General features: G+C 43.5%; 1 protein-coding gene across 1 annotated transcript in view; it reads right to left on the bottom strand.

Annotated features, from left to right (window-relative positions):
* SCG5 (secretogranin V (7B2 protein)) overlaps positions 1-17,292 on the bottom strand; it is a 28,633-nt gene extending 11,341 nt beyond the window's left edge. The window contains exons 1-3 of the mRNA XM_010138076.1: positions 17,079-17,292; positions 2,916-3,065; positions 3-49 (exon numbers count right to left, since the gene is read on the bottom strand). Coding sequence (XP_010136378.1) covers positions 3-49; positions 2,916-3,065; positions 17,079-17,292 — 411 coding nt within the window. The remainder of the gene's footprint in view (positions 1-2; positions 50-2,915; positions 3,066-17,078) is intronic.
* Positions 17,293-18,154: the final 862 nt, after the last annotated feature.

Here is an 18,154-nt window from a genome sequence, read left to right on the forward strand (position 1 = left end):
CTGCTGAACTCTGCCGTGTCTGGGGTGTTTTCTAGACACCCATCATCAACTGCAAAAGTCCGTGAGAAAGCACCGAGTGCTTAGCAGCCTTGAAACACACGATATTGCCCCATTCATCAGCAAACTTCTTAAACACAATTACGCAATTAAAACCACCCCAACATTTAAAGAACTGGGTGATTGGAAAATATCAGGTATTTATTTCTTTGGAAAGGAGTTTGTCAGGATATATTTACATTAAAAAAAAACCAAAAAACAACCCAGAACTTAATGGAACTTTGAAACTGACCAAATTTATTCTCCAATTTCTCCCCTCCTCCTTTTTGGTTTTCTTTTAAATTAATGATTGAGCTGGGTTTTGCATAGAACTGCGTGTCGTTCTGATTCCCAAGGGATCCACTTTTCATTTTTAAATGCCCACAGGAAGTTGTAGGAATTGTTTAGGCAATACTTTGGAGCTCATCTTAAAACAATGCTATGAGCAAAGACAGAATTGCCATGACCGAGCAGCTCCTCGTGGAACTCCCTTTCTGGTTTGCTGCTTTGTTCAGAATGGTTGAAGATCATTTATGCATCATAAGCGCTCACAGCAATGTGGTGTGGCAGAAGACATTTCTGCTTTATGCTGAGGACGTTTTTGCAGATTGGTAACTAATGTGATGGGTCCAGAAACTTCCTTTAATCACAGCGGATGCTTATGTGGACAGCGTCGCATCGAGGGTAATACCCTTTTAAAAACCAGCTTATGGACTTTTTACCAAAATAAGTCATCTTTAGATTAAATAAAGACTCAGTCAGTTCTGTGAATAGAGTCTGCTCCTGACGCTCTGCTTTGTCAACACGGGGAGCTTGCAGTCCCAGATCCCCTCAGACATACTCAAGTATGATGCCGGGCATCGAAGCAGCTATGTCTGCCAGGACACAGGCACTCCGGAGGACACACCTGCAGACTTGCTGTTCCTTTGCCCTTGGATGTGGGAAACAGTAAAGACTTGATTTAATGGCCTCAAGGGTTTGCTCTAAGTCCAAGAGCTCCTGCTGTCACTCTTTTCTCCTTAGAATGGGGGGGAAAAAAGTTGCCAATAGGAAATGGGAAAACTAACCATACTGGCTAAATAACTCAGAAACCCTTAAAGTTAACTACAAACAGTTAGAAATTATTTCAGTCTCAGCAGGGGCAGGGTCATCTCGAGAGGCAGGTGACCACGGCAATGTGGCAGACCTTCTCTGAGTGTCTGTGTCTTTTGGTAGACAAGGCAAGGGGCAGCAGGACATACGTGTGCCCTCTGCAGCTGCTCATCCGAAAGTCTTCAAGCTCAAGTGCTCCAGGCTTGTGTATTCCCACTGTGGAATGTGCGTATGTAGAGAGGGGCTGGAAAAATTGGTTTCCATTAAGCAAATCCACAGACCTGTTGAGGAAGGCCTCCGGTAATTTGTACGCACAATACAGTCACCACTGGAATTTCCATTTAAGGCTCTGAAAAACATTTTACTCTAATCCTAGTAGATACTATCTTCCCTCACAGCGTACCTACGACAGAGCCATTTATCTGAGGAGGCAGCACTTCCCTCAGAATTCCCCGTGTTCCGATCTGACTGTAGGAGCTCAGCTAACAACTTTTATTTCACCTAAGAAAGAAAAATTGAAGGGATTTTCAAAGGCAGTTCTCTGGATGCCAGGTTTTTAATTTATTTATCTAATCACTAACAGAAGTCTAACGGGCAGGCACAGAAGATAGACAGTCTGTGTGCGTGCTTGTGCGTCCGAGAAAACCTAAACACATCATTTGCAACCTGTCAGACAACAGCTACATTGAACGAAACGGAAGATTAGATATTGTTTCAGAAAGGATGCCGGCATCATCGCCAAACGGGCTGTAATAGAAAAGAGCAGGGAGGACTGTTCTAAATTTTGCCGTGTTTTCACATGAGATGTAAAAACACTGTTTGCAAAACTTTTTGTGACAAATACTTATTTTTCATCAATTCTAAGCTAGTTAGGACACTTTTTAATAAGAATACAGACAACTGTTTTGTATTATCCGAGTAAGATAAAAGAAGACTAAACAGAAAAGATTTTGAAAGAATCTCTTTGCTGACAAATAAAACGTGAGAGAAGAATAGTGCTCATTCCCAGTTCCACCTCCCACGGCAGCCAAGGGGTGTTTTACTCCTACTTTCAGTACTGGAAGTCATTCCTTCCCTCAAGTAACAGGAAAAAGACCAGTTCCCTTGGGGTGTGTCTCTACGCACACGCAGCACTGCTTTCGAGATCCGTCAGCACTAGCCACCCGCACGGCTTGGCACAGCTGTGGGCTGAGGGACGTACCGGGTGTCTCGGGTACCGCTGCGCTGTGACACTCCGCGGCGGCACTGCCCCTCTGCCAGAGCGAGCCCGCATACAGCGTGCTGGGGTACGTCCACGCAGTTCTCCCTTTCCTGGCACAGATGCACCCTCAGTGAGCTATAAAGCCACCTGGACCACAGCCAAGGTATCTTAAATATTGACTCACGGTCAGGGTTGGAGATCTGGGCAGACAGTTTTCATTCCTCTTGGCACAGTGAAAGTCTCTAAAATAAGGGTAAATCTCATCTGTACAGAATGATAACTTTTTTTTCAGGGGCCAGCCTAAAAATGAACTCCCTCCACAACAAGATGCTATAATAAATCTCAGTATCTGCTACTCTGAGGTCAAGATGATTTCTTCCACCTTGACCTTCTCTCGCAGTTGTACAGCAAGACAGAAGGCTCACATTAAAAAAAAAAAAAAATCTCATCTAAACCCCCTGATTGCTCAACAGTTCTGCTCCCGGGGTAGAGAATGAGAGAAAACCCAGTGTCGTACTGCCTAGCACAGCACTGGAAGCCTGAAAGACGTGCAGCGAACAGAGAGGTACAAAGGCTGCAGAAGTACCTGTTTTTCCAATAGGGCAGGGATTTGGAGGGTCAGGATATCCTTGATCTTCACTGAAATCCTTCGGTACGTTGTCTCCTGTCAGCTCAGCCACGATGTTTGGGATATTGCCATAAGGACCCAAGTGCTGGAGACCCTCATGGGCACCACCTAGAAGAGATGATTTACACATGCCTTCTTTTTACAAGGTTAAAAATGTAAGTGCTTCAGGTATAAAATATGTGTGTGTATATATATACAGATAATTGTTATAGCGTCAGATCCAAATTTAGATTTTAAACATCTTTTAGAAACATAAGACCAAAGTCAAATAACTTGGGTAATGAAGAATGTTTTTTTCCTTAACAATGTAAGTTATAGGTAAGAAAATGCAAAGAAAAAGAAACACGGGACAGTAATGAAACTCCATACATTTACTGCACAATCATCTTCAGTCACTGTTCACTGCAGCAACTAATAATTGAAGAGGACAAGACAGAATCATGGCAAGAAGACAACGTTACTGACACTGCAAGAAGATATAGTTCTATTTGCACAGCCTAGAAATGCTTTAATGCATTAAATCGTGTGAGGGGAACCAAGGTGTTAAATGTGGTTGTGTACAGCTACGAAAATTATCGTTAAACCAAAACACTGCTTAAATGCAAATTTCTGCAGTAATGATGAAGAGTGATTAAGAGTCCATTCTGCTGACGGGAATTCTTGTGCACGTACACCCACACCGCAGTCACGATGGCACGGCACATCCCACTCAGTGACTTTCACACCTTTACTCATCAGTTCTAGATGCAGGCGTTTATGTTTGCTCTGCAGGACTCGGATCACCGTCACTGCGAGGCTCCTACAGCAGTGGCGGAGGACACGTTGATGGCTTTCCTGTTCCTGGGCACAGGAGTGCTGCGCCGCAGCCTTCTTCCACACATCTCAGCTGGCCTTGGGGAACCAAGCTCGGGCCGCTCTCTCTGTATGCCTCTCCACAAATATTTATGTGCTCCGCATCTTTTCAGCATGTGTGACTGGCCAAATGCATCTACAGGCTAAAACCTAGATAAGTTTTCTAAATACTATTGTACAGTATTCTTCTGAGTTTCAGACAAACAAAAGCTTCGTTTCAAACATGCTCCTCTTCTCTGCCTTAAGACAGCCACCACACACGCTGCAGCAACTGCTACTGTAGTTACTGGGTACAGAGATGGTTGTGTGACAGCAGAGCAACTTTTTTTTTAGAACCCTTTATAATGAGGGATAACAACATACAGTCAACACATAAATTCCACTAACAATGAATGACCAGAAAAGGAATTTGAATGATTGGAAACCGAATTAAAGATTGAATGCAGACACAACTGTTTGTGTAAATAGCACGATCACCATATTATCATCAAACAGACTTATTTTACATGTCTATAGTTTTTGTAGAGCCAAAAGATTGGAATAAAGCTTCTGAATATGAAAGCTGCTCCAGCAGAATCAATCAAGTACTCCTTTCCCAACTTACAAATAAATACTACAAACCTAAACCATCTTTTAGACAGCTAGGCACTGTAAGCTAACAGAATCCCTTTTGAAAATTGCTAACAGAAGGCAGCCTTGACAAATTTTTGTATTCAATTCTACATTGAGGATTGGCAGTTGAGTCAAACTGTATTTTCCAAATAATCAGTTGGAAGCTGGCATTTTAGTACCAGAAGAAAGTTAGTCTATAGGTAGATATTTTCAATTTTATTTGCATAGTGGAGTAAAATATAATCAACATGCTAATCTTTCCCACCTCAATTCAAGTTTTAGTCTGCAACACGATGTTGAAGGGAAGTGTTACAGATATGCAAGAAACATAAAAGTAGCCCTATGATAAATGTGCACCTGTGTTATATGAGGTTTTCCCTTATACCTGACCATGAGACCTGGAACTAAAACCAGAAGAGCCCTATTCACATCATGAACCTTATTATCCATTTACGCGTAGTCGACACAAAGATGATGCTTCTAAGAACTGCATAAATTCACAATAATGCTCTGGTGATGAGGTTAAAAAGTGTATTATTTTTTAATCTAATGTCATTTAATCTAACGTCAAATGTATAGCATAAAGTATTTATTTTGCTCTGAGCTCCTTCACAGAGACTGATGGCACACACGTACTTAAAAGCATCAGGTTATGACTCAGCTGTAAACTACACAACCACGTACTCAATAGGTGTTGGAACATCCTGTATACAGCGTGTGGTTCACCAAGGGACAATCCATCAGCTAGAAGCCTATCTACGCTTGGACGTGGCGCAGACCTCTTGGCACCGCAGCTCCATCCACAAAGCAAACAGAGGTACTCGGCAGGCTCCGCTGGGCTATATATATACATGTAAGTTTAAACCGACTGCCAAGAATTGCCTTGACTGAGGACAAAACAATCTTTTTTATATTAATATAAAGGATTGTTTCCTTTAGGTATACATGTCCAGGATCATTAAGGGTTTTTCTGTTCTCTCCAGAGAGCTGGAGACAATAGCACCTGCTCTGGTGCCGTAATTTAGCGCACTTGAGCGATTTAATAGTGTTAGCAAAGTTAATTTCCCATAAACTCAGACAAATAGCGCACTCACTAAAGCCTGCAGTAATAAAAATGAAATGCTGTGAATATACCAAATAGGGGGTTATGTACAGTAATTCACAAGTCCCATTAGTTTTGGTATCGTAATGTTACTGGTTTGAAGACACATACTGGGATTAAAGACACTGCAGTTACCAAGTCAAAACACTGTGATTAGACAAAATATACAATCAGCTACAAAAATAGCAAAAGAGGGGTCTTTTGAGCCTTGAGGCAGAGACTGGAAAAGACAAGTCTACTAAACTTTGAGGAACTTTCCGTAATTTCCTGTCCAAGGGAAGCATGAGAGACACCACTCTTAAATTATTTGAAACTGGACCAGCAACAATCCAGAAGAACAGTACAGAGAACACCCGTGTACGGAGAAAGGATGGGCTGGATAAATCTGTGTTTTTCCCATCTCTCCTACCTTCACGTATGAGCTGGCTTTTGTATGCTACATACCAGCAAAAACTAAAACCCTCCAAAACAACCCCCCTCACGTGCAGGATTTCTGTGTGAGCATGTAGTTATTTTACAACCCTACAGGATAAAGTAGAAGTTTAGGACATTTGGACGAGGCCAGTGTTGTCAGGAGTAAGCTCTGGATTTCACCTGAAGTATATGCATATAGATAACCATCTTCTGGTACTGGTCTTGAACTGTTACTGGGCGCAAAACAAAAATGAAACAATGCCTCTCCTCCTTCTTATAGTTCTGGGAAAGTCTTTAATCATCTCACCACCTGCTGGTATCACCTCCATTAGAGATAGGTGGAATGACTGAAAATTTAAAGTGCGCACACTTCAGCTCAGTTCTTTGTAGGAGCGATTCCTTCTCTGTGGGTGGGAGGAGAACACAACCACTCCGTTCTTGGAGAAAAAATAAAGAAAAGTTAAAAAACGGAAAACAAAACACAAAGAGGAACCAGTTTCCTGCCACTACTGAATACTCCCGTGATCAAACGCATCCAGTGGAAATGCTGTCAGTCCACTGAAATTCCAGTTGCTGCCACGGATCTGTTGGAAGAGTAAGGCACAACTGAAACAAATCTGCTCTCAGAAGCAATTCTCCACATCCCACACAAGCAGACAACGCTGTACCCCCAGAGGGGTCATTTCAGAAAGTTAGTGAGAATGGAGTTTCAGAAGTGTGAAACGACTGCAGAACATTTAAAGACAAATAATGGGACAAATTTGTCTTTCAGTCTGATTGTAACACTTTCCCACGTCGTGGTGTAGATAGGATTACCCCAATTACCAATTCCAAAAGAGGTGGTTTGGCCAATCTTAGCAAGGAGATACAAACCAGAATGGATTGCAAGTCTCTCTTGTAAGTAAGAAAATCCCAGATCCCAAATGAAAGCCCTTTACTTAGTCACGCTAGATGCTTTAATTTTCACATTTTTACTCTTAAACATCACAAAGCAGATTCTTCAGGCCCTTCCCAGATGCACAGAGGAATCCTCTCCCTGCCCAAGAACTGCGCTCTGGCGATCGTCAGCTGTGCAAACTCTGGGCAAATACGAGCTGCAAGGGCAGCGTGGCATAGCTCATCCCTGGCAGCTAAGATTCCTGCGGGAGTAAACGGATGTACTCAGAGATGCAATACCATCTCTGCTACTTTGCAAAATCTTTTGTTAATCTAGTGGTCCTTACGACTGTCAAAAATCTTCAAAATTATTTGCAGTGTGTCCTCTCTGATGCAGAGAGCTCTTTTTCCTTTCACTGTGACAGCTTTCCATACTCTCCTGCACTTCCACACCCCGTCCTCTGACTGTATCGACCTTTGCTGAGTCGTTGTCACGTTCAAAAGCGATGTCTCATCCCTAATCAAAGGCAAATTTGGCAGAATGCTTTATGGTGCTCTTGTATCTTAAAACAGGACACCACCCACTAACCTCCTTTTTCCTTTCCTTTATTATCTGCCTGCCATGTAACCTGATTAATTCAAACTGTTAAAAAAATCCTGCATGCAAAAAAAATGTGTTTTCATTTTCCTTACCCTTTCTAACACCATTAAAAGCTTTCCAGTCCCAGTGCCATCGCCCTGTGCCTCTCCAGATAGCTCCATCCTAGAGAGTCCTAGCCTGGCTGCCGAGATTAAGACCAGGAAGTGAGAGGCACTGCAAAAATTATGAATTATCACATTCTCTCTGTTCCACAGAAGCTGCTAAATGAGAGAATAGAGAAGGAGAAAAGCATAGGAGAAGCAAGAATGGAAAAATGCAAAACTAGCCAACTTGTTAACCACTCAAGAGAGAGCATGCCTCGGGAAGCCCAAGAAGACTACAGCTATACATACTCAGGCATCAGATTCCAGAGCCAGCTTGTCTTCTCCTCAATGACACAAAGCTTCTTAAACCTATAAAGATAATTTTTCTTTTTCTCTGCAGAGGGACAGATTCCTTTTAATGTGTTTTCTAAAGCCTTAAGCACACACATCACAGAATTACTGACCTTGTTTTCAGTGAATAACTCCATTTTATCCCATATTTTAATTACAAACAGTACAACTATTTAAGATATGAAATGCTTTTATTGCCAAATGGTGAGGACCAAAGTAACGCCCATGCCTCCCTCACAATAAATTTATAACAGTAGCTTATATGACATTATTATTCATTATTCAAATTGCACGCACAATTAAAAAAAGAAATCCAGTAGCTGACTTGCTGACAGAGCACAAAAGCAATCCCTTACGCCTCCCGTGGCTGAGCAGTCCCCTAACGGACTATACTCGTCTGCCCTTCATCTGAGCGGAAAGCTTTCGAGCTTCGCCGTGTGGACAAGCTTATGCTTCTCCCAAACCCAGCGCAACCTGCAGTACGCGGCCGTCAGCCCCCGCCGCACCCCCACCCCCAGCTCCACACATCAGCAGAGCGGAGGGAGAGCTGGGCCAGCCAACAACGCCCGTCTGCAGCGCCGTAACGTTACCGTGCCTACGACCATGCGTGCGGCGCGTGGCTCTGTGAAACAGGGCAACAAAGGGAAGCTGGTGACCTACTTTATCCCAGGAGGGATGGGACGCTGTTTCAATCCTGTAAATCTAAACGTGAGAAGCCCAGATGCTCAACCGATGTCACCACACTCACAGAAAAATATTCCTTTCGCTCCTGTAATGTGAAGCGTGGGGGCACCAGGATTGTCCAGAACGGGACCATGGTTTCTGTCTACTGCTCCACTGAACTTCAAAAAGCTCTCCTGGTCATTTCCCCACTCATATTCATTCAACCCCATTTTTCATGCAGATGGTTCCAAGTCTCAGCTAGTCCCTTCAACAGAAGCGTTTAGAAGCTTCTCATGCCTGTCTGACAACTGCCACAAGGGGTAGATTTTCTAACTCTCCCAAACAACCTCATCACGGACAATACCATCGTGGGGCTCCTAAGCTCCTGCTTTGGTGAGCCAGTATAACCCCACAACTCCCAAAACAGAGGCTTTCCTATGCAAAAATTCTGCCAGCATGGCTCGAGTCAAGACGAGTTTTCTCTTCCACGTGAATAAAAACACTGGCACATGATGAAGATGCAAGAGAGCGGTGAGATGAAGAGCCCTGCTAGGTACGACAAGACTCAACACTGCTCTTTGGTGCTGCAAGAAGGACTTGGGCCAGCAAACCCGATGTACTGAAGTATCCCGGGGAAGAAACCAACTTTAACCTCCCTCCTGTTCAGCACCTGAGAATATTCCTCTTCCCATCCATCCCCGCAGCAGTTGTGGGGGCGCTGCTGGAAGCACACACACCTGGAAGCTCTGGAAACCTCTGGAGCGTGCCAGAGATCCTATCTCCTACACACTCAAGAAAAGCCAGAATCTCTTCTTTGTCTAGAGTTCTAAAATACCTTTTTACAGAACCAAATAAATTAAAAAAGCTCTTCTTACTGGAAGTTAATTTAAAATGCAGATGGGAGCAGGGGAAATGCACATGATTTTGAGAGCAATTACAACAAGATGTAAATCCTAATTAATCTGGCCAAGGACTTACTTGACACAGGTGAAAGACGAGCAGGCTCATCGTGATTTGGCCAATCTTCGCTGGCAGGTTTTAATATGTATGGACAATATTCCACTGCTAGATGAAATTTTACAGTTCACGTTAAATTTCTGTATACAAAGTACTATGAAGCATCAAACATTACAGAAGCTAACCTGTTCCATCTACTCCTCAGGTTTCTTACCTCTCCTACTGGATTATTTCCTTCTAGTAACATGTACAAAAAAATATTTGTGGCTGCAAGTCCCTTTCTAATTGATTAATTACTTTTAGCTACATATGAATCGACTTAATTTTAAATTAAATTCTAAATCCTTACAGAACTGCCACCTTTCTTCCCGAAAACAGTCCCATCTCAAACTGCTTTCTTCTCTGGTGGCACGTTTTAAAGATGACTTTATGAACCGCAGCAGCAGTCTGTACCACCTAACAGTGGTTAGTGGGGGCTGTTGAGAGCTGGAGTCCCTTTATCTGCTTGGTTCCTATGAAGAGGGATGTGACAACTGCATTCCGTCATGCAGCCTCGAGAAGGGGACTGCACCGCCGCCCGATACTCATATTCTGGTTACATTTGACACTACAATATGGGAAAGAAAATAATAAAAAAAAAACCCAGATATTTTTAGTCAGATCTGTACAAATCCAGATGTCTACCATGTTAATGTAGGAAAAAGGGTAGCTTTACCATTTTCATTTTACATCACAAATTTGAGATGCCCATATTAAATTTTGAAATCACATTTCCTGGGCTATTTTAATAGTTTGGAAAAAAAACCAAAACAAAACCCAAACCAAACCCCACCTGAACGCATGAACTGGTGGAGCGATGTTGGGGTGTGGTTTTGTTTGTCAGGAGTCAGCCTGTAGCGCAGCGTTCGACTGAAGTCCTGCGTGCTTCAGCAAAATCAGTCGCACTGTGAACACAGGTCTTATCCGCAGCAGAACCTTCTCTATCGAACACACACGATAACCCAAACCCCCGTGGCTGTGTGGTCTCTTTGCTCTACATCGACTCTACAAAGCAGCCCCAGAGCAGCAGAACTGGCTGCAGGAGGTTGGCACGGGGACTCCTACTCCGGGGACTCCTACAGCCCACGGACTCCTACTCCGCCACCCCCGGATGCTGGCGCAGAGGATGTACCCTAGAGCAGAGAGGACGGGGCCATCACAACGGCGTGTTTGCTGACCCCCAGACACCGTATTCCCCCGCGTGAATGGTTATTGCTGCTGGTCCAGATGTGCTCGGGTATAAGCACAGCAACTCCAGCCCAAGAGCAAACAAGCGCAAAGGGTGTTTCTGTGCAGTCACAAGCAAAAGTTTTGGCAACTTTCCCGTCAGAAGGTTCTGCTGTCATTGTAGGAAGTAAGTAGTGGTCTGGCAGGTATATTACGGGCCAGGCAGCAAGGTAATCCAGCACTGTCTGTCCGAGGTCTCTTATTAGGAAAATGTAAACAAAATAGACATTATTAACATGCACGAGTAATCTGCGTCATTTTACAGACAGCAGGTTTCATGCAGAGTGCTATTTGTTCAGGGGGGGCTGACAAGCCAGGAACTACCGGTTGCTGGCAGCAATATTAGCACAGTGTTCCAGACTCTCTGGAATTCTGTCATCTCAATCAGGCGAACACCAACTACCTTCTTCTAAAACAATAAGCAGGTATTCATTTCAGGTATTTCAACATAAGCAAATAAACCCCAGTCTCTTCTCAGTAGCTATAAGCAGCTTCTGCAGAAGAGTCAAAAGTCTCCCAAAGGGGCATCTTATTTTTTTATTCCTCCAAATGATCAGGATTTACGAGACATCATTTAATGCTGTCACTGACAGCACTACACCCCTTCTGCAGAAAACTTCAGACTCTCTGCACTGTCACGCCAGCACCTTTATCAACCATCACCTTTCTGACGGGTTTTTAAGAAACAAAATCAAAACAACCAATGCAAACACTAACAAACAAACCACCCAAGAGGCTTCGAGTTGTACGGGAGGCAATGAAAATGTAAGGAGGTGGTATCTGCAAAATGAGACTAGGACCCCACTTCTCCCCTTAGGAACTCAAGTGCTAGCAACTGCCCGAGCTGAGCTACTGGTGCCCCCGTGTGTTCCAGTGAGATTTTACTGTTCTGCCATGTATGGTGTAATGGTCCTGAAATTTGCATTATACACATATTCCCTTCCCCTCCCCCCCCAAATAACCCCTTAATTATTGGCACAAACTTATAAGCATGCAAGGAAAGGAAAAAAAAATCTGCTCTCTAACTTCATAAACCCTGCGAGGCAGAAAAAATAACTTCTCTGTTTTTGAAATATTGAAGGCATTTTCTTTATTTTATTCTTTTGTCCACTAAGAACATAGCTACAGGTCCCTTCTTATCTACAGAAAATGTGAATATGGCCCAGCAGCGCACGTACATTATTCTAGTCACTACAGAAACACAGCTGCTCAGTAAAAATTTTGCTTTTCTGTGTTTTCCCCTTTTTTTACAGATACTGCTAAGTGACGCCAACATATCTTTCTGAAAAAGATAAATTAAGGAGAGCAAATATTATTACAGACATTAAAATGGTAAAGATGGGTTAATTACTTCTAGGAATCGGGGGGTGTGCCAGAAAGAAAATCTATTAAGCGGTCAGCAAAAACCAGCTGCGCCTAAGACACCACCTCGGGTGTTACAGACGTCTCCTCTTGACGCTCCTGATGCTGAACCCGTTTGGCTTCTGCCACGCTGCCAGGCCACGCACCATCTGCCAGCTGCGGTACACAAGGGGGTACACAGGGGATCAGTCCTGCTGCCGTGACACGATTCTCCGGTGAACTGCTTCCACTCAGCTGACAGAGCCCCAGCAAAGCAGGGGAGCTCCTGCTGCCCCTGCACCCCCCTGCGAGCTTGGGACCAAAAATCCATCCTGCCCAGGCAGCCCACCCGGCCTCAGAGAGAGAAAAGGCACCGTGCCCGCAGCCTGCTGCGGCTCTGAGCTCTCCCCAGGTGACACACGGCTCGAGCTGCACAGTAATTTCTTGGTGAACTCTTCATCGGGCACTGTCTAGACTCTGCTCCTACTTAGGCAGCTTCTCCAGGGGTAACAGCTAAACTAACAAATGTAAAGGGAAGGAGAAGGAAAAAAAACCAACTCAAACCCACATATTTACAGATTTCAACATAACAAAAGGCAGTAACTTCTTTCAATTAACAAGCTGCAATTTTTTTTCTATCCACCAACAAGAAAATTGTCTGGTCACTTAGGAAAAAGAGCACACGCTGCTGAGTATGTTCTGAAGAGCTGTCCTGCTACAGAGTAAGTTTGTGACTTCACTTCCCACAGCCAAGGCAGCCCTCAGTTTTGGTTTGGGTTTTTTTTTTTGGGGGGTGGGGGGAGGAAGCAGGGAAGACTATCTATAGTTCCTTGCAACACATCCACCCTCTGGATTTCAGCATTTTAAAGTCAAAATATGATGATTAACACCGGAAAAAATGTAGATAGTTGAGATGGAAAATGGGCATAATTAGGAAATCTGCTTATGAACTAACAGCAACAGTGGTTTTGTTACATATAAAATTATTTAAGATCTTCAGCTGGAAAAGGTTATTACAATAATCACTCAAATTTGCAAACATTTCATTATAATCAGGCTTCTTGTATAAACTTGTCTTTATTATGGCAGCCTAAAGTTGTTTCCAAATTCCTAAGCCACAGAAATTAATTTTTCCTGACAGCACCTTGTTTCCAAGCGTACACATGTGACGGGTGAAATCCTGGGCGTTTGAAAATCAGCGGTACTTCTGGAATTCAGGCTGGGCTGGAGCTGATGGCATCTGCGGTTAGCAACACTGCTGCAGGTCTACACTGCCGGGGCAATGTCTGACAAAAACATGTTGTGAGGTGAAACAATTTTCTGTAGGAACATACTAAATGTATTAAGCTCTGATTGATAAAGGGTTTTTTTGCTGAGATACAGTACCTGGCCAAAATGAGAAACAGACGCACTCCAGAACAGTCAGTGGGTTGATGATGACGATGCTGAAATGGGATGCACCAGGATTTAAACTGTCTACACTGGTCACTGCAACCTACAACCCAAAAAATGCCTCCAAGTCAACACTGCTGGCAGCTCAGAATGTCTCCTGAAGAATTAGTTTCATACCCAGTTCTACTTTCAGGCAAAGATTCCCAACGAAGACAGTGCCTCAGGAGAGTAGGTAGTGATTTTTCCCACTTTGCCACAATGGTATTCAGGATGGAAACCCTAATTTGCTGTGACGTACGCCAATTATTGTGAAACCTCTCTCTTCCCTTCTCCTTTAATTTTCCCTTCCATTATCCTGTAGATTTTTTTTTTTAAGCCCTTCCACAGAGAATCATTAGCCAGTGATAACAGCATATGTTGTGGAAAGCCCATAGGTGAATCCTTCAGAATCCGAAACCTTGCACTGATGTACTTTAGAAACACGTGCAGTTACTTTTCCTAGAGCTCAACTATAAATTACTTCCTGTCCGTACGGATTCCACTGGGAACATCAGTCACAGCTCCTCTCCCAATTCTCCTCAGTACTCCTGTCAGCTTCCACCTGTGCTACAGGCACAGGGTTTTTGCTTCAACATTACAACCCACAACATGGTTTCTTGTCTGCTCAGTTCACCTCTTTACTCACTGTCCAAGAAGTTACCTGAGACACAAGCAAGCTGTAAGAGCTCACCACCACGAGAAACATTCTTCCAGAAAGTCCCACAGAGCTGTTTAGCAGAGCAGAGATTGGAGCGTCCTCCTCCGAGAAAATTCTGCTTCTACCTCATGTGATGGAATTTCACAAAATACGTCTGTAAGATGCAGCCCCCCCAACCAACCAAACAAAAACCCCAGTTCAGAAAGGTCACAATATTTTTACTGAGCATGACACTTCCTCTGCCCAGAACAGGTCAATGCCTCCTGTGAGTCCTCATTCAAGTGCCTGCTGTCCTCAGTTCTCACCAGAGGACAAGGTCCTTGCCTGAACCCAGTTCCTATTCTGTTTTGTTCAGACAACACTGGCTGACTGGAGCCACTGGGAAGTTCGGAAACATCAGTCCCCCGGCAGGAACCGAGCAGTGGTTAAAAAAAAAAAAGACACAAACAACAAAATATCTGTCCCAGGAAACATAAGTCCTTGCGTCTACTCAGCAGTTTCTACTGAGATCCCACCACTCTTCTGATTTCTTGATAGATGGGGCAGCCAGTTCTTTGGCTTTCTCTGCTCCGTCCTCTAAAACCTTTATCAGATTGTGGAGAAAATGGTAAAAACTGCAGTTTTTCAAGCAGATACCATGACACATGGAAGCGTTATGTATGGCAGCCTCTTACAGAACTAGGTCTAGACACCTAATAGAAATTCAAACCCGTTGTGCAAGTTTTTTCCCCAAATTACGCAAAAATAGATATTCAGGGGATGAAACCGAGCCTTGTTAACTGATTAGTAACTGGTGTATCAAATCCTGAAGTCTTTCACACTGTAATAGTTAAAATCACCGGTACAGAATGAAATGCAAGTTGTGTTGGATCAGCCAGCTCGTAATTCATGGTCTGTATTTACAAAGAAATGGTGAAAATATCCTGAATTATACATACTTTTTGAAACAGCAGTGTGAGAAACTGTGCAAAATGACACAAGACCATATTAACCTTGTAACTGGAACCAGCACCTTCAAAACACTTTAAGTTGAAGTTTCTCATCAGATATTTTAAGAGATACCAACCTATCTATAGATCGACTCGTATCACCACATGAAGTCAAAGAAAGAGCAAGCGATTACGATCTGAAAAACTTACCGCAAAACACTCTATGAAAAGCAGCGTTTGACATAAAGGTCTGATTTGCAAGTGTATTTCCACACTGATTGGCAGGGTTCAACCTCACAAGGCTTTTGTGCTTTTCCAGAAATTTCTCAATAGGCCGTTAAATACCCATGAAATACTCTTTGAAAAAAAGTCATGCTCATCTGATCACGAAGGGAATGTGAAATATGATAAATAAACTGGATTTATCACCTTCTCACCTTACTCTGTTATATACACAGAAGATACTCTTTATTTAAAAAAAAAAAAAGAAAAATATGAAAATAAAGAGAAAAAAAAGGTTTGTCCTACCTGCTTTTTGTGGAAGACTGTGTGGGTAATTGCAAAACTAGTAGTATTTGAGTCTCACGAGCACAGAAAAGTTTCCATGCTTAAAAGAAGAGATTCTTAATCTGGTTTTGCTAGCATTGTAACCAGAATGTAATGGCAAGCAGCTGATATTTGTCAGAGGTCCAGATTTGCTTATCTTTACTAAGTGTTTTCTTTTTTTAAAAAAAAAAAAATTGGGGAAAAGAGGGAGATGGAGAGTAAAATTACTCACTTCTACCAGTCTGTCCCAATTTCTCTGCATACAAACATTCACAAAGGAGGAGGAAAGGGCACAGACCAAATTATACTCCTTAAGCCTAATCTATGACAATTCAGTTGGCAGAAAACCACAGGTGCACCGAAGCTTTTTTAGAAAACATATAAACCTAGGTCTGCAGTTATCTGGTAGAAATGCCTGCTCAGCTTCAACCCTCTCCCTAGCTCCCAGTAGGGCAACTGCACCTCTTTGGCTGGGATAGCCTGTAGATTGAGTGGGGATAAAACAAAGGGCACAGACTTACCAGCCATGAAACTTGCTACGCTGTGTCCAACCGGCTTAATTCTGAGAGAAGGGTTGTGATTTTCTGTTCTGTTTTGATGTGTGCACATAAACTATACATGTGGAGTTGCACACCTTCAACCTTCCAGGGTAATCCCAGAATAAAACCTAGTTTATTACACTTCAAATAGCAATGCATGGCAACTTCATCCTAATGCCCTAACATTTCAGCCAGCTATCTCCGATGGTTTGCACAGCTACGAGAGGCTGATTCTGGAAAAATTACTCACACAGAGTGAGGCCAGAAGTACTGACCAAAAAAATGAACCTGAGCCCAGAGCATTCATCACAGCAACAGAGTGCTGAGGTGCTACTTGTGGCGACAGGGAGAGGTGCCCCTGGGTCCTCCCCACCCCCGCCTGCAGCCCTGCCTGCTCCAGCACTGATCCCGTGAAGGGCTGCACGCCGTTCTGCAGCACGCAGGAAGAACCCTCTGTACAAGGTTTCTCCCTTTATCTCATACCACACCGCAAACATTTGATTTCTTCTGGCCTGCAAATGTTTCCAAAAATCCATGAGATTTGGGCGCTATAGCTCACACCTGCTTCATACGAGATACCTGTGTGATATATTTATACATACTACTGGGGAAGAATTCAGTAAACCCATTGTTTTGAGTTGCTAGAGACCCGACACTTGAAGACAACGTGACTTTTCCTACAAAGCCTGTACATTAAAAAACCGCACTTCTGCCGAAAAAACTACTCCTGCCAAAGGAAGCTAAAAGACAGATGATGATTTTAAAACAAAGATGAAGTAACAACATGGTGAAGAAGTCCATGACTTTAACCTCAGAATATTCTGCATCTATTTGCAAAACAATAATTATTACCAAAGGATACTAACACATTCATCATAACTCAAAGCAGAAATTAGCTACCTTCGATGCTCTGTGGACCAACCAGGTTCATAGCCTGGTGCGCTGGATATTCTACCCGGGGTCTGGCAATGCCCAACTGCTCCATAACCCCATGGAGAAGCCTCTGTATATCTGCTTCAGAAACCCTGTCAGGGGTCCTAGGGCTGTGGCTGAAGGCTGAAGCCAATCCAAATGCCAGCAGAAACATCATGTTAGAAAGCAAGGTAGCTGTCATTCTGGCAGCCACTTTTATCCTGCGAAAAAGAAAGGAATTTGATTACAAATGGTAGTGGAAAAGAAGTCCAGTACGCCTGCTGGAAAGAACTCCTGATCTCACTGCTGCACATCGCTGAAAATCCAGCCAGCTGGAAATTGGAGGTGAGGGGAATAGGGTGGGCAGGTTCTTCTCTTAAAAAAACCCCCAACAACACAGCAGCAAACTGCAGGAAAAAAAAACAACACAAACCCAACACAACAAACAGCAGCAAACTGCAGAAATTAATTTTCTGATCTGCATTTGCCCAAAACATTGACTAAGAGTCACTGCAAACACAATGGATCCACAGTTTCATCGGGTATGTTTCTCTCCCCGCCCCTTACTCTGCTCTTTTATAAACCTCTGGGTTAAAAGCAAAGAACTCTTCAGCCAGGAAATGCGTTTTCCCAGCTGTGTTCTTGCACTGCCTGAAAAATGAATCACTAGAAGCTGCCAGATAAGCTGGATTATATTTTATTTGTATCTTAAGCCAAGATGCTTCCTACTTCATGTGCATCATCTTCCCCACCTGAAGCAAAGAGGTCTGTCTCCTTCACCCCCTTCGCTAAATGGCTGCACAGTGCAGTTTAATTGGGAGGGGGGGGTGGGAATGAAGAAACAAAGCACCGCTCACTGTCCCCTTTGAGCGGCTGAATTTTAATCAGAACGCTTGCTTCTTGCAGCTCCTTTCCCTCTCACAACGGGTAAAATTAAGCCGCATCACTTCCAATCCCCTGAACAAACAAAACCTCTCAAGCCCCCCCTTGTCTTCCTCAAAACACACCCAGCCGCCTGATTCCTCCACCCCAAAGATGCTCCCAGAGCCCCAGACCGGGCGCCC

Source organism: Buceros rhinoceros, unplaced genomic scaffold (assembly GCF_000710305.1).
Source record: "Buceros rhinoceros silvestris isolate BGI_N320 unplaced genomic scaffold, ASM71030v1 scaffold16356, whole genome shotgun sequence".
Classification (NCBI taxonomy): Eukaryota; Metazoa; Chordata; class Aves; order Bucerotiformes; family Bucerotidae; genus Buceros; species Buceros rhinoceros.